The sequence below is a fragment of the Sander vitreus genome, chromosome 20, assembly GCF_031162955.1.
Source record: "Sander vitreus isolate 19-12246 chromosome 20, sanVit1, whole genome shotgun sequence".
Lineage (NCBI taxonomy): Eukaryota > Metazoa > Chordata > Actinopteri > Perciformes > Percidae > Sander > Sander vitreus.
Window position 1 is genome coordinate 12,849,860 of NC_135874.1, and position 23,666 is coordinate 12,873,525.

The following is a 23,666-nucleotide window of genomic DNA, read 5'->3' on the forward strand; positions in this document are numbered from 1 at the left end:
TGCTGCAGAGCAGCATGAGACAAAGGTAAAATATAAATTTAAATAATAATAAAGCATGTTGAGATATTTTAAAATATCAAAAAGTTCATGAAGAAGCTTTGATTTTGCATAGTATCAAGCAGTGTACACGAAAGACTGGATATGTTGAATACTACTTTAAGAGACACACAAATTATAGCCTATGTTTAAAATATCCACTGATGTTTGAGGGTAACGTGGTGCAGCCTAGGTGTACTTGCATGTGTTGCACACTTTACTTTAGATGTATACAGTTGTGCAATAAATGTGCCTGCTTGAGGAAGTAAAGATTTAGACAAGATGCTTCAGTTCAAGTTTTTTTTTTTTTTTAACATGATGCCCATTTTTGGAAGATTGTAGTGATTGCGCAACATCCCACAGTTAAAAACCACTTACTGTAAACTAATCCCACATAGGGCCTATAGAGCTGCATACACAGATTGCCATCATAATTGGAAAACATCTTGAGCTGCAGGCCTGCCTGCAAACGCAAAAATACTTTACCATTACAAAGTCAAACACATTTACTTGGACACATTCTTCTACATTTACAAGCACGCAGCAGACAAACAAACACACACACACACACGTGTCTAAATACCTAATCCTTTCAAAATACAATTATCTCCCACTCCTTTTCCTTCCATTCCTCTCTTGTCTCTTTATTGCTAAAATTGTAATGAAAGCCTGATCTTAATCTCTCATACCCCACACTCTGTTCCAGATTACTTTAATCTGTGTGTGTAGTGTGTGCGTCCGTGGAGGAGTGAGAGCATCTGTGTTCCTTTACCTTGCTTTTGGTTAAAATGACTGATTCAGTATTTAGAGTTTCCCTCAGATGTTCAACTTTAGCATCAGTGTGTGTGTGTGTGTGTGTGTGTGTGTGTGTGTGTGTGTGTGTGTGTGTATATATATACATGTGTGTCTAACATCAATGTAAATACTGCACAGACTGCTTGATTTAGAGGATAATAAAAAGAGCAAAGCTTTTAAAAAAACAAACACGTTTTGTCACCTCTGGGACTTTATAGCAGCAAGGTTGGGTAACCTTTATCTGCCGCAGCAGCTATTATTATATACATTGCATGCACCAGGTCATATATCCCATGCATCTAGTAACTAGATGACAGGTACACAAGAACCCCTCCCCGCCCATTGTCATTTGTCAGTTGTATGGAGAAAAGCTAGCATTGTGTTTGTGTGCAGGGTTAGAATGAAGTTTTGTGTTACCATGCAAATGATACTTTATCTTTGATAGAGAGGAAAAGTGAGATTAAGTGTCTTAGGGAAAGTCTGTCTTAGGTGATTGTGCTTGCATACAGTCAGGTCCATAAATATTGGGACATCGACACAATTCTAATCTTTTTGGCTCTATACACCACCACAATGGAGTTGAAATGAAATGAACAAGATGTGCTTTAACTGCAGACTTTCAGCTTTAATTTGAGGGTATTTACATCCAAATCAGGTGAACGGTGTAGGAATTACAACAGTTTGTATATGTGCCTCCCACTTTTTAAGGGACCAAAAGTAATGGGACAATTGGCTGCTCAGCTGTTCCATGGCCAGGTGTGTGTTATTCCCTCATTATCCCATTTACAAGGAGCAGATAAAAGGTCCAGAGTTCATTTCAAGTGTGCTATTTGCATTTGGAATCTGTTGCTGTCAACTCTCAATATGAGATCCAAAGAGCTGTCACTATCAGTGAAGCAAGCCATCATTAGGCTGCTGGAAAACAACTGTGGTGGATGACCGAAGAATACTTTACCTGGTGAAGAAAACACCCTTCACAACAGTTGGCCAGATCAAGAACACTCTCCAGGAGGTAGGTGTATGTGTGTCAAAGTCAACAATCAAGAGAAGACTTCACCAGAGTGAATACAGAGGGTTCACTACAAGATGTAAACCATTGGTGAGCCTCAAAAACAGGAAGGCCAGATTAGAGTTTGCCAAACAACATCTAAAAAAGCCTTCATATTTCTGGAACAACATCCTATGGACAGATGAGACAAAGATCAACTTGTACCAGAGTGATGGGAAGAGAAGAGTATGGAGAAGGAAAGGAACTGCTCATGATCCAAAGCATACCACCTCATCAGTGAAGTATGGTGGTGGTAGTGTCATGGCGTGGGCATGTATGGCTGCCAATGGAACTGGTTCTCTTGTATTTATTGATGATGTGACTGCTGACAAAAGCAGCAGGATGAATTCTGAAGTGTTTCGAGCAATATTATCTGCTCATATTCAGCCAAATGCTTCAGAACTCATTGGACGGCGCTTCACAGTGCAGATGGACAATGACCCGAAGCATACTGCGAAAGCAACCAAAGAATTTTTTAAGGGAAAGAAGTGGAATGTTATGCAATGGCCAAGTCAATCGCCTGACCTGAATCCGATTGAGCATGCATTTCACTTGCTGAAGACAAAACTGAAGGGAAAATGCCCCAAGAACAAGCAGGAACTGAAGACAGTTGCAGTAGAGGCCTGGCAGAGCATCACCAGGGATGAAACCCAGCGTCTGGTGATGTCTATGCGTTCCAGACTTCAGGCTGTAATTGATTGCAAAGGATTTGCAACCAAGTATTAAAAAGTGAAAGTTTGATTTATGATTGTTAATCTGTCCCATTACTTTTGGTCCCTTAAAAAGTGGGAGGCACATATACAAACTGTTGTAATTCCTACACCGTTCACCTGATTTAGATGTAAATACCCTCAAATTAAAGCTGAAAGTCTGCAGTTAAAGCACATCTTGTTTGTTTCATTTCAACTCCATTGTGGTGGTGTATAGAGCCAAAAAGATTAGAATTGTGTTGATGTCCCAATATTTATGGACCTGACTGTATGCAATTTAACAGAACCACAGGGGATGATATGAGCGGCACATCACAACTATAACTCACATCAGCCAGAGAAAAACAGACGTATTAAAATATTCAGCCCTGGGCAGTATCATGTTACAGCTCAGATCAGACAAGAATCTGCATCCACTCTTTCATATACACTCACACCCTTCTTACAAAAACAAAAGAAAATGTAGCTTCTGTTTGAGCAGAGCAGCTTCAGCCGACAACTGCAGTAAACCGAGGAGACGGGCCCTAGATAAAAACTGCACTCCTTTCTTCTCTCCCGAGACAGGAGACAAATGATGTTGTTGATGCTAGTTTTCCACTGTTCTGTAATCAATATCAGTAGCTTAGCGCTGCTGCTGCAGGCTGAGTCTGAGTGTGCGAGCGTGCGTGCAAAGAGCAGGAAGTCATTAATTTTAGTGTGAATTACTGGTATACCGTGACGTCAAAATACAGAGAGCAAAACTCAATGGGCACATGAATGTGTGTCAGTATATAAATCATTTAAGACAGCATTTCTCTTGGACATGATCATGTACAATAGATCTTTCCAGCATAAATCTTATATTTATGAGAATACAGGCGAGTGAGAAAGACCAGCAGCCCCAAAGCAGGACCAGCAGTTACCGTGTGACTATTGTGTGAGTGTTGCTGTGCATACAGAGTATGTGGTGATACTACAAATTAATACTGTAAAGCAGAGTTCGCTGCAATGGTTCATGGCGTTACAGTGTTTGCATAGTGGAGGAAGGAAAGAGCACGAGGAGGAGGAGGATGAGATGGAATAAGAGGACATTAAAATGCTAAAGGCAAGAAGAGACAGAGAGAGACGCTGAAGCAAAAAGTAATTTACATACAGATACTGTAAGCTGTCTTCAATGTGCATGTATAAACATAAGTCAATTTGCATTTAACATGACAGATTGTGCAATAGTTATTTGAAGCCATCATTTACAGAGGAAATATGTACATGTTTTATTCAATCTGTATGTTACCACACGGGTAACGCAGTAGTTAAATAAAGAGTAAAGAAGAGTCGTATCAGTCATGGTCAGTACTGAGTGCTTTGACTGAAAAGCATTTAACTAGGCGAGCCAGGATTAAGTTTTACATCAAAACAAGTTTGCACTTTATCTCCCTCCAGTGACCAGCTGTGGAAACACACCAAGCTGTGAGCCCACAGAAGGCAGAAGCTGAGGTGTCAGATAAACAGGTTAATAATAGGTTGTAACATGTAATAAAAGATATTATAAATATAATAGCATGTAATGCCCTACATTTAGGACTTATACATGTCCAGAGTCCGGAAACATCACTGCAGACCCTTGACAACCTGAACACAACCTGCTCCAACTTCTCCCATCTGGTAGGTGTTACAGAGCACTGTATGCAAAGAAAAGACACAAGAACAGTTTCTTTCCACAGGTCATTACTTTGATGGACACTTAACATCAGTCACACGTCAGTAACAATTCCCATGCAATAACCCTGTAACACTAAACATCCTGTACCTGTAAAGAATACACTTTATAGTTTAAAGTAGGTAGGATTGTGAAGATCCAGGACTTAGCCAAAAAATGTTAACATTGACAAGGGCGCGGTAAGGGGGGTGCTGAGGGTGCTGCAGCAGCATGGGGCTATCTCCACATAGCACCCTCTTGAGTGGAGCATAATTAAATAAACACCATTGTAGAATAATGATAAGTAACAGCAGCAACAAGAAGTTTTACGTCATGCATTAATCCAGAATTGTATTTCTAAATGACTAAATCTTAGCCTCTGCTGGGAAGATGGCTGCTGGGAATTGTGAAAGTGTGTATATTAAACCACTTTAAAGCACAAATAAAACAGAACAAAAGAGACAGTTTGTCGTAGCAACTGAATTTTAATATTTGTAAGATATAAAATTCTTCAATGTTATCATACAATAACATCTTACCATAAATTTAGTCAAACAAGGGAGAGTTTTGCCACCAAACAAGAATAAGAATACAACTTTGATCCCTTTTGAGGTAAGACAGCTGGTTCATAGATTTTTTTAGCCATACACACAGGTCTTCCCTTCTACACATGCAGAGGCTGTTTGGTTTGTTCATGTGTTATCCATGTAAGACATTCTGCCTCACCTGTAGGTCCAGGCACTGAGCTGAAAGCAGGACCTATCCGGTGAAGCTACTTACAATGAGACACGTTTACTCTTCTTAAGGATGTCTTGGATTGAGCGTCAATAAAATGAAAACATGTTATATAATCAACAGAATGATTCACATATCATGCATGAAAGAGTTCAACACACAACTGCTGAAGGTCTATGTGATATTAGCAACCAGTGATTTGATGGTTTTTAAGGGGGGAGAGAGGCTGTGTTGGGAGTGCTCAAATAAAGATACAGTCAGCTTTTCTTCTCTTTCACATCCCAGAACAGAAGGAGAGACCTGTACGGCATTAAGTCCATAGACTGTGATGTGCTCAGCATGTCTTCACTATTTTTTAAATCACCACTTTCTTTGGACAAAATGAAAAAAACAAAAACAATCAACAACAAAAGCAGCCAACACAGGAAACAGCATTCAATATGCATTATCCAAGAAACACAGTGGAGAAAAAGAAATTGAAAAACCAAGAAAACAAAGCAAATATATAGAATTCTAACATGCCACATTGTTCCTTGGGCAAGTTTTCTTTCACAGAAAGCCACCTATTTACTAGTTTTTGTAGTAATAAAAATAATAGACATCTCAAATGGTTGCCAGCAGGTTGACCAAGCAGAGAAAAGGGAGCATAGAAAAACAAGGAAGCCACATGACATCATCACATCACCGGACCATGCACATGACCCTGCATCCCGCCAATACAGTACACGCACACACAGCAAGTCATGCCACACACACACACACACACACACACACACACACAAAATAGATTGACATTAACCAAGACATCAGCATTTTACATTTCCCAGAATCCACATATTCTGGCTGTACCAAAGCCAAAGAGGCATTTATGGCAGAAATGTTTAATATTCATGTTAACAATGCTCTTTCAAAAACAATTAACAGCAGTTGGACAGTAATGTGATTTTGTGCTGTCGGCAATAAAACAGTCAGACAGACAGGCGTGCAGCAAGCTGAATGACAACCAATCACAGCAGTGATGAGGAGAAAACTTTCATTGTCACAATTGAAAACATGGCTGAATCGACTCTGTGGCCACACACAGACAGACATACAGACACACGCACACAATACATCTGCCAGAAACCTGCAGACATTTTTTTTGCCCTCATCGCCCCCATCTATCTTCAAGATTTTTTGCTAGTCCAAGGAGACTGGCAAACAGCAGCTGACGAGCCCATACAAGGAGGATGATAGCAAGAGCAGGACAACTGACCACAGTCAGTGTTCCTTGGCTGGTAGAGGCGGGTGGACACTTGAGTCCCCGTGCTAACTGGGTGGTTGGAGTCAGGAGGTGCAGTTTTGGTCAGTCTCCAGTGAGCAGATTGGTGGATTTGAGTCTCTACAGGGAGGTGGAGGGAAGCTTTTTAACGCGCCTTTGAGCTAGGAAGGAGCTCTCGATGGGCTTGAGCTCTGGAGTTGGTTGGGAGTTCTTCAGGGCAGAGTAGGTAGCTGCCATCGCACCCTGTATATAAACAGCAGCATGGTGATTGCAGCTCATATAACCAACTATCCAAAATGTGGGTATAAAAAATGAAAGCCATTTAGCCGTAATTACAGTCATTTTAAGATCTGTTACCTTGACCAGTTTGGGGTCCTGGTGTGGGAGCTGGCTGTTGGGTAGTTTGTCTCTCTGAACAATCCAGGGATGTTTGAGGACCTGCTTAGCAGTCAGTCTCTGATGGGGGTCCACATGAAGCATCTTGGACACAAGGTCCTAGAAGGAGCACACATTAAATATGAAATTGTGACAGAAGGAGACTGGAGTTATCTCTGAGGAACATGAGCAAAGGAGCTGTCAGTCAGATTTGCAGCTCTACCTTGGCCGCCTCGGACACAGTGTCCCAGTTGCCTCCAGTCAGACTGAAGTGACCATTGCCTATCCGGTTCAGGATCTCATTTGGGGTGTCCTCAGGTCCGTTGGCAAATGGAGTAAAACTGGTGGAAGAAAAGGAGAAAGATGACAGAGTGAGTATGATGAGCAGTGAGAAAGACAAATCTGTTCAAGAAAAAGTGTTGGTATTTACCCGGCCATCATGGTGTACAGTAAGACTCCCAGACTCCAGATGTCACATCCTTCATCATAGCCCTGACGCTTCAACACCTATAATGACACACATTTAATGTATAACACTGTAAAGTTTCAATTCAACATCATTCAAGGTACGAGAGTGAAAAGTGACTCTGCTCACCTCAGGAGCTACAAAGTTAGCAGTGTAGCACGGGGTCATCAGCAGGCCGTTGTTGGCACGCAATTGCTTAGCGAAGCCAAAGTCACAGATCCTGATAGACTCTGGATTCCCCGACTCGTCAACATAGAGGATGTTGCTGGGCTTAAGGTCTCTGTGCACCACCTGGAGGATGAAAGAAAATAGAATGAAGTAAATCGACAGTACAGAGGATTAATGCAGGTAACTGTAGCACGACAAAGTAAAGCAACAGAAAACTGAAGACTGTATGATAAGATAATAAGGCTCATCAGGTTGTTTTTACTGATTTTAACAGTTCGATTCTTATTGTTTTTTAAAAGGGGAAGATTGGTTTCAGCGGATTTTCATGCAGTTTTTATTCGTCCCAAGAAGACACTGGCACTATTAATACTTTTTAGTCTGCCTCACCCCCTGTGAGTGCAGGTACTCTACAGTCTTGGTGATGGTGTGAAGCACAGCGCTGGCCTCTCTCTCCGAAAAGAACTTCTGTTTGAGGATCCGATCCAGCAGCTCTCCTCCACGCATCAGCTCCGTCACCATGAACACCTGCTTACCGTTGTCGTACACCTGAGACAGAAACACACACATTATCATATCACCAACGGTGACGTTTCGGCACACTTAACGCCCAAGGAAATTAATAGTGTGTTTTTATACTCACATCCTTCAGTGTGATGATGTTGGGGTGCTGTCCATATCTAAGTAGAATCTCAATCTCCTCAGAGGGGTCTGTACTGGTCTTATCAATCATCTGTCAATCACAATATATTGATAATAATGTAGTTATATATGTTAATAAGGTACAGCCGTGACTGTTGTTTGATGTTTTATTGTGGCTGCAGTTTCTGGTGTGTGACTTTTTCTTAATATACTGTATGTGTGTGTGTTCATACCTTGACAGCGTATTCTGTGTTGGTGGCTTTGTGGATACATCGTTTACAGACAGAGAAAGAGCCCATGCCGATGTCTTCCTTCAATATGTAGCCATCACTGAACAGCAGGTTCTTCCCGTGTAATTGCTGCAGAGGAAGAAGAGCGGGGGTAAGCAGAGGTGTGGAGGACTGAGAGCTGATGAGGTAGAGAGATGTCGGTGGTTTTCTGGAAAGAGCGGATTCTCCGTCTCTCTCGTTGTAAAACTGTCTCTCCCAATCTAGCACAGCGTTAATTAATGCTCCTGTCAGGCATGAAACAGGAACTGAAGCCATGTACCTCTGTTAAGCCATTTCATTCCCTTCTTCTCTCTGTCTGCCTTACACACACCTTGCAGATATGTCACCCCCCCCCCCCTCTTTTTTTAAATAGCTGATTTGTGTGATGAATCCAACACAGTAAAAGTAAAGAAATCACTAGATTTAAGGCTGTGTTGTATAAATGAAGAAAAACATGGTGAAGCCACTACTTATTCTGACCTGGACTACTGGGTGCGGAGGGGGCTTGGCTGGCTCCACTGAACCTTCCTCCTGCAACAGAGTCGACGCAATAAAGCTGAAGCCTCGGAAAAGCTGGTGAGCTCCGGCACTGGGGGGCACGCCGGGGGAGTCTGGAAGATAATGAGGAAAGTATTGAATTAAGGGAGATGTATGCTTTGAAAGTAATGTTTGAGATGTCCGTGTTCAAATATGCCATTGCAATAAACCATGCTTTCAAGCTTATGTCTTTTTTATGAGCACTGCTTTAATATAATGGTATTGCATCTTAATAGTGCTGTAATCACAATTGGGTCTCCTTTAAACAAAAAAAAAAAACATCCTGTGTTGATTTTGTTTTTTAAGCTGAAAAGGTAAACATACGAACATAATACTTCCACTAAACTGCTTTCAGAGAGGGAAAAGACATGGAGTCAAATAATAGGCAACATGCAGCTCTGACCTTTAGGGGTGCGGGAGGTGAACTCAGAGTCAAAGTAGAATGTGTCGTCCGGACGCGCCACTGCCGGTCTGAACGGAGGTTTTAATTCTCTTCTGAAGAGTTTCTAAAACGGAATAAAGGACTTTTAATCACACCATAGTAGAGTTGAAGGTTTTCCTCCCACAAAGATGTATGGTTATTCTAAATGAAAATCCTCTGTGTGTTTTATTCTGTGCACATCTCAAAATATCCTTGACCATCAGACACTCACATTCCAGTCTATGGTGGAGAAGAAACCATGCCGTTTGAGCTCTTCTGCACCATCAGCACCAGATCCTGTAAAGAAACATCAACGTCTCAACCAACGACACATGTATGAAGAAACAGATAATATGAAAGTAACATTCATAAGTTGATACTAACCCAGTCTGTTGACAGGGTTCCTCTTGAACAAAGCCCTGAGCATAGACTGGGCCTCCGCACTCAGGAACTGAGGCATTCCCAGACGCGCCCTGCGGGGAGAAACAGACGGCACGCAGCTCAAATTATTTCACCAGATATGAAAAGAGGCATTTCAAATAGCATCACCATGTGTGACAACTGGCTTCTGTGTTGGGTTACTCTTCAACCTTAAAAATACTCACTTCAGAATCAGGTTCATAGTTTCTTTGCGGTCCTTCCCTTGAAATGGCAGCGCTCCGGTCAACATCTCAAACTGGGAGTCAGAACATACTAATGTAATCTACATGTATATGTGCATACATAAGTACAGTAGAATATTTATGTTAAAGGGCTCTGTATAATATAGAAACAAACTTATTTACATTATGGCTTGAAATGATTATAAATGCACCTGCTTACCATTAGTACTCCAAATGACCACCAGTCGGCACTGTGGTCGTGTCCCTGCCTGTTCACAACCTCCGGTGCCATGTACTCCACAGTACCACAGAAGGAATACGCTTTCTTCTCATGATCAATGGCTTCTTTACACAAACCAAAATCTGGAAAACACATCACAAGACACATTCAGCACATTACTACACAGCATCAGAGTGTATCACCCTACTGTAGTGTGCTGGCTGTTATTCTGAATAATTTACATATAATCTAATATGACTGACAGCACTTTAAAAAATGTTTAACTGTCAATATACTGAAGTTAATGAAATATAATAAACACTTTTTTACAGCACTTTATCTTGTCTGCATTTGTCTCTTAGTGTGAGATGTTATATTGCCGCTCTATAATCTTCTACAGTCACCTTTGGTTCAATGGTGGCAGGACCCGAGGGTAAATTAACGGCGGTGATAATGGATGGCGATAGAGAAAGATAAAGTGTAATAATTAACTAAGGGAACATGTACAGGCCCATATGCAGATAGCTGGAGTCAGCTAGATAAGGCTGTCACCCCACTGTGAGTAATGAAGGTCAACAAGGTAGAGGAGGGGAAAGGGCATTCGTTTGTGTGGGTGTGTGTGTCTGACAGAGAGAGACTGGTTATGAAGGACGGAGCAGGAGACTCACCTGTAAGTTTGATATGTCCCTCCTCATCCAGGAGAATGCTACAAAGAAAACATTGTCAAATGTTAGAATAATGAATCTCTTTTTTTACTCATTAAGACACATTCTGGTGGAGTCTGTAATATAGTAATAACCTTCACAACTTAAAAGCTACTTGACTTTTGATAACTAGCAGCACTGTATGGAAAGTGCATGCCACAAGCATGGGGAAACTGCAGAAAGATTTGAGGAATGTATATTAGTAATTGATGGCAGTAATGTACAATAAAAAGTCAAGCACTAATGAAAAAGGAGAAGAAGACCAAAAGCTTATGTAAACAATGCAGGGTTCAAAATTTCAAAAGGCTTTGCAAATGTTTAATGAGGCAGGTTTGTATTCATAATGTTTGTTGGGCCTAAGGGACACACAATGCATTTTGGTGAGGAATGATAATTATCAGTGTTTAAAGTGCAAATTTAAAACTCCACTGGGTACCTTTACAGTGCAATGCAGTAGAATGACTCCTCATATGATAGAAAGGTTTTGTTTTAATTCCAAACACTGAATAAAAACCGCATGGCTGTTTGTCCAGGTTCTTGGCTATTGCATGATTTATTAGATCACCCCAAATAAAAGCCTCGTCCATGAGCACTGCAGCAGGGATAACAGCTTTTTCATTAAGACTACAAGAATGTATGCATGTTTTTGTGTATCTCCAGACCTATTTCCATAGCGCTGTGTCAGCACCAGCGCATGGTCTGGCTACACTAATTATCTATTATGGGCTGGGGAAAAACAAACACTCTGGCTTGTTTCTATTTTCTTTAAACCAATCAAAACTGTCTTGGGTGGTGCTAAGCCCTAGACTGGGTAAACCCAGCTTGATCTGCCGGCGATTTGATTTCGCCCTGCAGCTCAGGCTGGAAACCTGTACGTTTATCTATCTTGCTTCCGTTACAATTTTGCGGGGACCAATCACAAACTGGCTTATCCACCTGGCGCGCTATTGGCGGGTTTAACACAGTGACAATAGAGAAGCGACCAATCAGCTTCTTGTTTACATTCAACATAGCGGCCACCATGCGGCCACCGAAGCGCAGCAACCCGTTGATGTCACTGCTACGTCGCCCGGATCGTCTGATTGGTTGAAGGACTATCCAATTGCGTACAGAGTCATATGAACTATGCCCGTTGATCATGCCTCTTGTGCAGTAGAAAATACAGAGCAGACTCCCCAGACTAATGTTTAATCTTAAAAGATTGAGCATGGTCTGGTGATAGCCAGACTAGCTAAGCCCCGGATGCAGCAGCAGTGCACTTCATTTCATTTCATTTATTATACAGGAAAATTTAAAAGCAACAATTAAGTTACAATAAACGGGCCTGACTCAGTTTAAAACATAACATGAACACAATTTTGGCACATTTATACAGGACATTATTATTGACTAGACAGATACAAACAAATAAAACATTAAATACGGAAAAACAAGACTAAAAACAATACATGAACAATCATTGTGCGCAAATATGACTATCAAGAAGAAGTAGTTTATATGACTTTTTGAAATATGTGATGGATGATAATGTTGGGGAATGTCATTCCAAATTTTGGTGTAAATATAGAAAAAGGATTTCTGACCGTAGTTGTTTTTGTATGGGGGAACTGGAATGAGTGCCTGTGAAACTGACCTAGTGAAGCGTAGTGGTCTCATATTGTGTGTTGGAAGAAGAACTGTAAGTGTTGGTAAAGAGCTATTTTGAATCTGAAAATAAAATGCAATAGCATGGCGGTTTACGTAGTTCTGGTAAGTCAAAGCATTTGTGCGTGTGAGCGCACTGCAATGATGAGACCACTTTGGAAGATTACTGTAGTATAGTCGTGCTATTGGTTCAGTAATGTCTTTAGTGGTAAGAGACCAGATTGGAAGACAGTAGGACATTGAAAACACAAATGGCATGTAGGTAGGTTTCAGAAACCGAAAAGGAAAGATATGATCTAATCTTGTTATACACAGAGTTTCTGATTCAACTTTTTTGTTAGTTGTTACTTGAAAAACAGATAGCTGAGATAGCAGTAAGGGAGGGAGGCTTTATCCCAGCAATGTACACCCATCTTTGTGTTGTTTCAAAGTTGAGGATTTATAAAATGAGATTTGACCTTACAAATGTAAAACTGAGCCAAGTTTGAGGAATTTTCTTACTTATGGCCAGCGCAGTCTCAAAATAATTAAGTGAAAGGTCATTAATGCGTTTGTTCAACAAAGGACTCTAGCTTGTATCCAGATGCTTTTAGATCCAAGAAGCATAGTTCATCAAATATGCATTTGTCCATTTATGTTTTGTGCTCTTACTTTTCAGGTTTGAGGTCCCTGTAAATGATGCCCAGGCCATGGAGGTGGTCCAATCCTAATGCCAGCTCTGCTAGATAAAACTTCACATCTTCCTCTGTGAACATCACCTGGGAGGCATGAGACATGGAAACAGAAAGAATGAAACAATGAGACAGAATAGCGTCACAAGAGCGAGACAATGGAGAAAAAGATACATATTTGTCATCAAGTGAGATAAGTGACTTGACTTTTTGGCTAGCAAAGCAATAAATCCAGTGAATCACTCCCACCTCTTTGGAGAGTCGAGTGAAGAGATCGCCTCCTCTGAGAAAGTCCAGGATCAAGTACAACTTCCCTTCAGTCTGGAATGCTACACACACACACACACACACACAGACAGACACACACAGACACACACAGACACACACAGACACACACAGACACACACAGACACACACCTAATTCAATGGTAAATCAGGAAACATGACTGTGGAAAGTTTCTGGAATTCAAAGCAATAAAATACAGGAATGATATCAGTAGATCCAATAAAACTTGTTTGGGAAGTAAAGGTTAATAAATACATCTTCAGGCTGACTCACCATAGTGCAGTTTGACAACAAATGGGTGGTTGACGTCTGCCAGGATGTCTCTCTCCATCTTTGTTCTCACACGGTCTCTCACTGAAGGACGAATAATAGCCCAGAGTTTAGTGTGCATGTATAAAACTTCAATATTGAAAAGTAGGCTGACAAAGCCCAGTCAGCCTAAAAAGATGGGGTTTCTAGTTGGCTGCACAATAAAGGATCATTATTTTGCTGATTTATAATTGTAGAAGCTGTCGGGCCATGCAGAGTTTCAGTGTGCTCTGACTGAATAGTGAGTAAAGTGAAACCAGTAGTATATTACTATACTAAAACATGCTTAATGCTCATGTCAACAAAAACTGAATTTGAAAATGAAATCTGTACATCTGCACACTTAGAAGTAACCACATCATTTTGGGGGACTGTGAACAAATCGGAACCACTGATTGTCTCAAGAGAACAAGACCACCCGTTTGCAAAAGTAGAAAAAAAACCTGCAAGCTGTGGTCGTTTTACTCCCGTTTCCTTACATACTTCGACTCTATGTATGAGTTACAGGAAAAGATACACCCTTTTATATGAAACGGAGGGTACTGCCACTTCAAAACATAGAATGAAATCACCACAAAAACCAAAGAAAGCTTTTTGAAACAACCCTACATGAACTTCTGAACTAAGAAAGGTGCAGCTCTAAAACAATGAATACAGGGTTGCAACAAATTACTTTTTTCATCATCAATGTCAGAAAATAGTTAAACTTACTCATCATAATTTCCTGGAGCCTGAGGTAAAATTGAAAAAATAATTTCATCTGACTGCTTAAAAGTATTTCATTTACACAGAACAGTGAATGGTAGCAAGTCCTCACATTTGAGAAGCTGGTACAAGCGACTGATTATCAAACTTGTTATAGATTAATTTCCTGACTTTCAGCACTACAGTAAATAATTACATGAGGGAGCATCCCCTTTACAACAGGATGTGTCAGATCAGCTGAAAGCAACTCTCCTGCACCTGGTGGTGTGCTCTACCAGAGCTTTACAAAGTTAACAGCTGGGGTCAGGATATTCAAACCTTTTCGGCCAGCCTTTAAAAATGTCCTACTGTGATGACACCATTCAAGCACATCACAGTACTGTACCTTTGAGTGTGGCCTTCTTGAGGACCTTCATGGCATAGAGCTGGTTGGCATCGGGATGGGTCACCTTTCGCACCAGGAACACCTGAAATAAGCCCAACAAAAACACCACAAACCCTGTTATATCAGATCAGGGATTGAGAGTCTGAGAGAGAAAAGAGCAATGTCAGACAAAGGAAGCAACAGAGACAGTGGTTACCTTGCCAAAGGATCCCTGTCCCAACACTTTGAGCAGTTCAAACTGAGAGGCATCAGCCTTCTCTGAGCCCTCCTTGACCACATGGGTAATGTTGATCTCCTTGATATCTCCATCTTCCTGAAGAGTGCAAAGCAGAGGGCAAAAGTATAATAAACCAGTCAGTCAACAATGAGCATAGTGTGTTTGTAAGGATTGTGTGAAGGGCAGAAGATGTCAGATTGTTTGCTGTGCAAAAAGTAAAATTTGTTTCACAGGAGTGTCATTTGCAATAAATGACAGTATATCAAAATACAACGCCTCAAAAAGAGGAAGTGCAGTCAAAAGTTAGATATATGCGTAAGAATGAGTGATAAGACCCAGTGGTTCTCGCCAATGTGTTTTTTTAAAGTAGTTTCTAGAAATGATGATTACTGCAACATCAAGCATGTGACAGTAAACCATCAGTGCACATTTCAACCAATGCAATGTAAAATGCCTCCAGTGGTTCGCTTTTGTTATGTTAAGTTGTACAACCAAAAAATACTTTTAAGACAACTTCTTGGGTTCTTTACAGGGTGGAGAGCTGGCATTGCTGACAACTCTACTACATGAACAAACTGCTGACCTGGTGTCAACCTCACCCACAACTCATCAACACCCTTCAGTAAAGCATCAAAAACAACAACAAGTCTTTCTAGAGACTGGCTTCTCAGTTTCACATTCTGTGACTACGACAAGGCACAGTGTTAGTTACTTGCAGGGAGCAGTTTAAATTCAACTGAGCTGTTCGGGAAACTTTTTTTTTTTTTTTTTTCCCCATCTAAACTGGAGGTTCACAGTTACTTGCATTTTAAAATGTGGGACTAGAAAGTAGGACCTCTTGCCTGTCTGCAGACACCACCAGATACAATGCACACCTTCATTATGCACGGCAAATAATAAACAAAACGTAGTCAGTAGTTGTGTACAGCATTTATCAAGTAAAAATACTACATATTTGCTTTGCTGCCGATTGTTGTTTAAGTGAAACTTGTGATGGGCATTTGTCATTGGTTTTGATATTTTATTAAATTACTGCTAAACAATTACAGCTACTCAATTAGTTGACAACTTTTGATTTAACAAGCAATAAATGGCAAACATTCTCTGGGTCCAGCGTCTCTGTGAACATTTGTCTATTTTTTATATGATTGTTAATAGACTATCTTTTTGTTTTGGACTGTTGATTGGACAAAATGAGCAATGTGAAACATCATTTTGGGTTCTGGGAACTTGTGATAGGCATAGGCCCTGTTTTCTGACATTTTAAAAGGTATAATTGATTAATTCACTGGAAAAAAATATTATTCAATACTGAAAATAATTATTAGTTGCCACCCTAAACTAAATAATGTGTCTATAATTCACAAAAAACAAAGAAGAAGTAGTGATGAAGTTTCAACTATAAACAGCCAACACCACAGGCCACTAGCCTGGGACTTTATTTGACAACAGGAAACCAGAGTTGGTTGAACATGCAGGCTCTCAGCTGCACCTGGTTTCTAAACAACCACATATAACAGCGAGCCTCTTCTGCACTTTGCAGCGTTTATAAATCCCATTTCTCTCTGCTTGTTCATTTTAAAAAACGACTGTGCTTAACGACAACATAGCGTCACTAACCGCTCTCTGGAGACTACTCAGTTAATCAAAATGCCAACATAAAGAGGTATCACGTTACCGTCCAGTGGTTCCTAGGCGCAGGTAAAGTGTCAGTGCTGTTGCCAGTTGCAGCTGTTGATCTGCAGTTGTTACCGTGCGCAGGGCTGCCAGCCAAGGCTTTGTTTTTTTTGGACAGGTAGAGGGTCAGCAAGCGGCTCAGGGTGAACTTTCTCTTGTCCTTTTCCATCTCAGCATTGCATAAACTTCTGCTTCATCATCCGACCCATGTCCATAATCCGATAAACACTGTGCTACCACACATAAATCATCTTAAACTTCACCTTATCTCACCACAAGCTCACTTCAGACTTTGAGCACTCATGTCAGAATTAGTTCTGTGGACATCAAGTAAATATGGAAAAATCTCTCAGCCTCGTCCCTTTATCTATTCTCTCTGCAGGGGCCTTCTGCTAGAATTTTTATTAACTCTTCATCTTCTCTTCCATTATCTCTGCTGTCCCCCCCCCCCTGCGTTGCTCTGATTAGCCCTGTGTGTCCTCAGTGACTGACTGCAGCTGAAGTGAACTGGAACCAAAGCGAGCAGGAAGGAAGAGCCTGCTCTTATTCTCACAATCCTGCACCCAACAAGTCCCACACACACAAAAACACACCTGCGGCTAAGAGAGATAGACACCGTGTTCAACTCAGAGAGAGAGAGAGAGAGAGAGAGAGAGAGAGAGAGAGAGAGAGAGAGAGAGAGAGAGAGAGAGAGAGAGAGAGAGAGAGAGAGAGAGAGAGAGAGACTGAAATTGGAAAAAATACAAAGGAAAAAGAGAGGTGGAAATAGTGACAAAAAAAGTGTTATTCTGCTGCCCAGATTGAAAATCATACAGGACGGGCGAAGGAGGGCAGAGAGGATGAGGTGTCCCCTCTTAGTGCTAAGGCCTGCAGATGACAGAGATTTTGAGTCTGTGGAAAGGCATGTCCCTCTCTTTCCTCTCATAATAGTCTATTCCTGCTTATCCTGTCTCTTAGAACAGCTCTCTCCGGTCCTTAAGTGCCCTCGCTCTTTTTCTTTCCTCCATCCCTCACTTTATTGCTCATTGTGCAGTAAATCCCTCTTCAACAAGAGAGAATAGGTTGTAACACACCCATGTAAATACAGCGCATGAGTCAACTTCTCTCTTGACCAAACAGTAGCGAGCTGTCAGCTGACCTACGTTTCACAAACGTCTGATTACACAGCATCGTAGTCCATACTCGGAAAAAAGGTTGATTTGAACAATCTTGCAATTGGTGAATTGAAGTTCCAGAGGGCAGAGAGACAAAAGTGCAAAAGTGTGTGATCCTGAAGTGGATAAAATGCAGAGATGTTACTGTAAGCAACAGCCTGACTGTGTTTGCAAAGGGGGAGCTGCAGATTGCTCAGATATAAAGCAGCTGTACAGTAGAAGTGGTCAGAGCTTACCTGGACTTTAATATTGGCAAAGTCCCTCTGTATCCAGGTGATATGAGACTCGTTCTGGGAGGGGAGGATGGTGTGTTGGAAGTTAACATCGGTTACAGAGAACATACTTGCATTAAGTAAATTGCAGTACAAAAAGGAAATACAGATGTACTGGCCATGAATGGATAAGTATCCTTGCAGGTGCAACAAAACACACAGGTCACAAAACACACTCACACATAGAAAGGGTAAGAAAATGACAGGTTGGTTGCCACACTAGTGACAGGAAACTTCTCTTCCCTCCTAGTTCTCACTTCCTCTTTTCGTGAACTGATCTTGCTTCCTTCCTGCTCAATGATTTAAACATGTTTCTGCTAACAGCGGGGAGCTCGGTTTCCCAGTATAACTGCTGCTCAGAAACATTTAGAATTTTACCAAACTTATCTGACTGATCGCGCATGAAGGTGCTGGCAATATCTAGAATGTAAAGTATTCAGAAATGAGCGTGTGCAGACACTCATTTGGGTGTCTTCTGTTTCAGCCTTTCACCAAGGCAAATTCCTGCTTTCTGATTCTGATTTAATGAGGTCATTTGAACATAGTGCACATGGTCTCTAGACCATGTAAAACTAAAATGGTGCACTTATTGTTTAAGAATTTAATGGCCTTGGCACATCAAGATGCTGAACCATTTCAATTTAATTGTGTTGTTGACTATTTAGTGCAACAATGCACAGGCTGAACACATGCTGTAGCATGCTGAAACAGAAAAGCGTGTTCCTGCATTAGCACTGCGCTGAAAATCGATTGCACACGAAGTTTGAGTTTCAATGAACCAGCAAAATTAACCATTTACGAGGTGCTTTAGGGTGAGAGGAGGTGGAGGATAAACACGTCTTCCTGCATTTCCTTGCACTTCAAGCTGAGAAGATGGCAGCTCATCATCACATCCACCCTCAACAAAAGGAAGCCCCTACCTCTCTTCCTAAAATACCACACAGCTGCCTGAGGCTTCAGGCAAGTCCCCAGCCCCAACACAACCATGACCCTGGCACCACCTACACTCACTTCACGTCGACAGACAAACAAACACGTATAAAACGGCCACTTGCCTCTTGTGTGCGAGTTTTGGTGCGGAATAGGAGCCTCCACATGTCCAGATATTTCCATGTCACTAGTGTCAGTGAATCTCTGACACTCACGGTCTTACAAATACACAGCCTCTGTGTCAGCGTTAGCTAACACTTTCTGTATGCAATACCACAATGACAACACACACACACAAAAAATAGGAAGTGAAGTTATAAAAATGGATATGAGCAGCAGACTGACTTGCTGAGGATAGAGTGGGAGAAAATAGTTGCAGAGCTGCAGGAAGTGGCTCTTAGGAAGCATTTTCTGATTGGGAGAAAAAAAAGAGCAAATGCAGGGAGTGGTAGGGTGACAAAGGAAGAGACAAGAGAGAAAAGACACTGTTGAAGGAGCACAGAGCAAGTCTACTCAACTGCTTACACACTTCGATGCGAGGTTGAAGAAAACAGAGAATCACTTTGCATAATTAAGCACTCAGTATGATTACAAAAGCCTCTGTTGGCAACCACAGAGTTCTCAGAGATGGGAGAAAATTGATAGCATGCTAATGCATGCATGCCAAGAATCAGAGAGATTTTTAAGAAAATTACAATACTGTTTGAACTTTGTATTTTCCTTTGGATTCTCACATGGCTAAACTAAACGCATCGGATGTAATTAGAGTCAGCACTTGCACGTTCAGTAACGTGTTTCTTTCTGACAGCTACAAAGAAAATGTACCTTGTGTCAGAGACAGAAGTGGTGTAATGGTCTTTGATAAACACAAGGGGCCAGTGCAGGTCTACAGCCAGGCCAGCACTCCAAAGAGAGTGCCATGAGAGAGGCGCTTTAGCTAAGTAAGGGCATGTTCACATTGTTAGCTCATGCCTCCTCCAGATCGTAATGCTGGATCTGACAATAATTACAGCAAGGGAGACAAAAAGTGGGGTCGAGGGGGAGCTATGGATTGGTGACAGAGGCTTGCCTGCTGTTAGAAACTGTCCAATCACAATAGCAAAGGGAACACAGGTTTAAGCCCTGCAACAGCCATGCCTTGTCAAAAAGTAGAGAAGAAGCCCATACAGGCAGTGAGTGAGTTGAAAAACACAAGACAATTGGAGTATTTGTCTCACTGTAGCCTCATCTCTGTCCTGGAAAATGGAGCAGCACCTGCATGTTTTCAAATGCATGACAGCTCTGACTGTTGGAACGGAGAGGAGAAAAAGTGAGAAAGTCTAGAGTGGGAGACAGCATAAATGACTAGAGTACATGAAGGGAGACAGAGTAGTCTAAACATCCATCCAACCGACCGAGGTTCAGTCTCATTACTATGAAAACAAATATCCTGCACTAGACCTTGTCTGCCTAAACACACACACAGTACTCTGCAGTACTACCTTGACTATGACTAAAATACTGAAGGCTGCACTTTCTAATAAAAACACCCCTTATAAAACATGTATAAGTTATATCTGCCAAATATATTGATTAGTCTTTTAATGTACATATGTAAAATGTCAAAAATGCCCATCACAATTTCTCAAAACCCAAAATGATGTTTTCACATTGCTTGTTTTGTCTAACACATGATAGAGAATAACAGTTGATAATAGCCAATAATCTTTGTCAGTTAGGTAAAGGCAGAAACAGCTAGCTTTATGAACAAAAGTAGGAATTTCTAGTTTGGAGTTAGCGTGATTGTCCATACAGTTGTATCTTTGTGTCCAGACAGGAATGTCTCCCTCTTTAGTGTTTTGATCAGTCTGACTCTGTCCTCTCTCCCCCTTCATCAACTTGGAAGGCAGGCACCAGAGAGGGCTGCTATATTTTGGAGGGCAGGGCTGACTCATTCATTCAGCTAGTTTCTTTCCCATTCATTATCTTTTTTTTTTTCCTCTGATGAACATGCTGTTCCTACGACACACCTTCTTTCCACTTCGCCCAACAGCCTCTCCATTTGCTCACCTTCATTCTGTCTGTTCCCCTGTCCCATTCATTCTCTCACTTACTCGGTTTGCACTCTAGCATCACCTGCTGTCACAGCCAAGACTGACAGGCCGGTCAAAAAAGGGGAGAGGTGGATGGAGGGAGGGAAGCAGTGGGAAGAGGCTGTGCTGCGGATGGACATTCACCCAGTCCCAGTGCAATCCTCAGACATTCGATCACGGTGCTCAAATAGTAGCTTAGCTTAGGCAGGCAGGATGAGAACAGATTTAAAGAACATTATAAAAAAAGAGATACATGGAAACAAAATATAAAGTTCAGGTTCAGGCTGGCTAAGAACAAAGAACTAGCCGCCTGGCAAAGACTTAGTCGTAATCCTTCCCTACTTATAACGTATCTCTGTCCACTAGTGCTTTTATCCTGCAGAAAGATGAGAGGCAAGCTTCATCTAGAGTACATTATTTTTAAATAGTAGACTAAGAAACAGATTGTGTGTGTCGTAAGTATGAGCAATACTTGACATTCATGACATGAGATGACAGTTTTTGTGGAATCAGTTCTCCCTTTAGCACAATAACATAACAGAAAAACAGATATGTACTTTAGATATAGAAGAAAATAATGAAAAGGTCATTAGGTTTGGTGAGTGGTTTATGACTAGTCACAGGATGTCTGTCGCTGTTAACATGTTTTGATCCTTGACCACTTGGTGGAGGGTAACACTGGGGTTAATTCCCATCCTTACAGACAGACAGACAGACAGACAACAACCAGAATCATCTAAATCAAAAACCACTTGATCACAAAAAAACATAGAAACTACTACAATACCGGCCCAGCCTCGCAATACACTGCACCAAATAGCATCATTGAATGACACCGGCAAATGTTTAGTAAGCAAGTAGTCTCGACTGGCATAGATGCTCGTTTTATATCAAATGCTATAAGTTAAATGTGGATGTTACAGGATTAGCACAAATGCTACAGGAAATCCTGTGTTGGCATCTGTACTATTAATATCCCCAGCAAAGATAGCAGTAAGATGATAGGCAGTTCAGCGCTCGGCCAGATGACATGAGGCCATAATGGCCTTGTGCAATATCCACAGATGGTCAATAAATAAAATAAAGAGGGACAGAAATGGCAGGAGCGAGTAAGAGAGAACAAAAGAGAGGGATAGAGAGAGATAAGTGGGAGCGATAGATGAGACAGAGGAAGAGAAGAAAGAGTGAGTGCTGGTAATATGAACAACGAGGTCATCGGAGTTAAAGCTAAGCTGGCTGACTGCAATGAAAATGTGTTCACCATGCATAGAATACAGAGCAACACCTGCATATACACACACAGAGTACAACCCATAACCACACAAACAATGGCAATTGTGGCAACAATCGCATGAGCAATTTTCTTTTTCATCATTCATTTTTAATTTCTCTTACAGCATGTAACTGTTCCCACTCTACAGTTCAAACTCTTCACACCAGCCAGAGCAGCCTAAAATAGCAACTTCATATCCCAGTCAATACTTACTGCTTCCTCCCTCTAGTAGTTCTCATCTTTCCTTAAATATCAACCTAACATCTTGCCAAAAGATGCACACTCAAAACACACACGGGCATAAATCAAAACACTGGCGTAGGCATCCTTCCTGAACCTGTCTTAAACACTTTTCATAACCATGGGCCTTGATTGACAACACACCCAACTCTTTTAATATATGAACTACTCCACTGCCTGCAACTCTTGAGACGAAAACCTTTGTTGGAAATATTTAACCAGCCGGGCAGTGCCACCCAGGCAGCCACACCTTCATTCTTTTCCATTGAGGACAGATAAGTGCCAACTAACCGTTCCGGTTGGCCAGAATGTCACAGTATATTCAGTGCTGTAAAAGTTGTTTTTGTGACAAACGGATGGATTTTAGGGTGTAGGATGGATTTTAATTGAGAAAATCATGGAACTTATGGATGGTCCTCCTCTTAATTTATTTTAAAAAAGCACATTGTGTTAGTTTTTGCTCTGAGTAACATTCAAATTCATTTGGAGTCTGGTTTCTGGCCACCTGATGAATCTAAGTCCAATATCCACTCTCTTGCTGGCTCGGTTATTGGTCTCCACTAACTCCAGAGGGAAATATCTGGCTCTTTAGTTGCTAAATGCTCCACTATGTTCACCAGCTAGTCGTTAACTTTGTCTGTCTGATGTCTGGTGCTAGGCATGTAACTTAAAAACGGGATTAATCAAAGCTTTTTATTTGAAAACAGCTGCCTGCTGTGGCTGGACAAGGTGCGGCTTCAACTAATAAAAACTAAATGCAATGTAATAAAATGCAGAAAAGACAAAAGAAGCTCCAGGTTGGGGCTTAATTGAGTTTAGAATTAAAAGAGTGAATGAAGACGACTTTCAAACTTGCCAAAGCTGCTGGAAATATGACAGATGGGGCCAGCACACATGAAAAGGCTGGTGAAAACTTGGAACCCTGCCATAGCAATGTCAGACTATGCTAAATCAGTGTAAATAAAAATCTTCCTGAAGAGTAAATTAATTGAAGAAGTTGACATTCAGGTCAGTATTACACAGAGATGCCAAAAAAAAAAAAAAAATCATTGTCAAATGTGGGGGGTAGACAGATCTGTGTTTTTATCAACTCATTTGTAACCAAAATATGTTGTTAATGTAATTTTGCATTTCCTGTACTGCATACGACACTGCTGCCACGGCAACAAA

At 41.2% G+C, this 23,666-nt stretch overlaps 1 protein-coding gene across 5 annotated transcripts in view; it reads right to left on the reverse strand.

The window, feature by feature from the left end:
* Positions 1–4,729: 4,729 nt before the first annotated feature.
* Positions 4,730–23,666, reverse strand: part of rps6ka1 (ribosomal protein S6 kinase a, polypeptide 1) — a 47,280-nt gene continuing 28,343 nt past the window's right edge. For 2 of the 5 annotated variants that reach the window (XM_078277124.1, XM_078277126.1), the window contains exons 3-22: positions 14,858–14,974; positions 14,662–14,743; positions 13,536–13,616; positions 13,226–13,305; positions 12,957–13,063; positions 10,626–10,663; positions 9,958–10,100; positions 9,741–9,811; positions 9,520–9,608; positions 9,368–9,432; positions 9,118–9,220; positions 8,658–8,788; positions 8,142–8,267; positions 7,910–7,999; positions 7,657–7,815; positions 7,231–7,392; positions 7,066–7,142; positions 6,859–6,976; positions 6,618–6,755; positions 4,730–6,503 (exon numbers count right to left, since the gene is read on the reverse strand). In XM_078277124.1, coding sequence (XP_078133250.1) covers positions 6,381–6,503; positions 6,618–6,755; positions 6,859–6,976; positions 7,066–7,142; positions 7,231–7,392; positions 7,657–7,815; positions 7,910–7,999; positions 8,142–8,267; positions 8,658–8,788; positions 9,118–9,220; positions 9,368–9,432; positions 9,520–9,608; positions 9,741–9,811; positions 9,958–10,100; positions 10,626–10,663; positions 12,957–13,063; positions 13,226–13,305; positions 13,536–13,616; positions 14,662–14,743; positions 14,858–14,974 — 2,100 coding nt within the window. In that variant the 3' untranslated portion in view covers positions 4,730–6,380. Of the gene's footprint in view, positions 6,504–6,617; positions 6,756–6,858; positions 6,977–7,065; positions 7,143–7,230; positions 7,393–7,656; positions 7,816–7,909; positions 8,000–8,141; positions 8,268–8,657; positions 8,789–9,117; positions 9,221–9,367; positions 9,433–9,519; positions 9,609–9,740; positions 9,812–9,957; positions 10,101–10,625; positions 10,664–12,956; positions 13,064–13,225; positions 13,306–13,535; positions 13,617–14,661; positions 14,744–14,857; positions 14,975–16,556; positions 17,110–17,945; positions 18,000–19,036; positions 19,149–23,666 lie in introns of those variants that run through there. The other 3 variants (XM_078277127.1, XM_078277129.1, XM_078277125.1) reach the window with 3 other exon arrangements.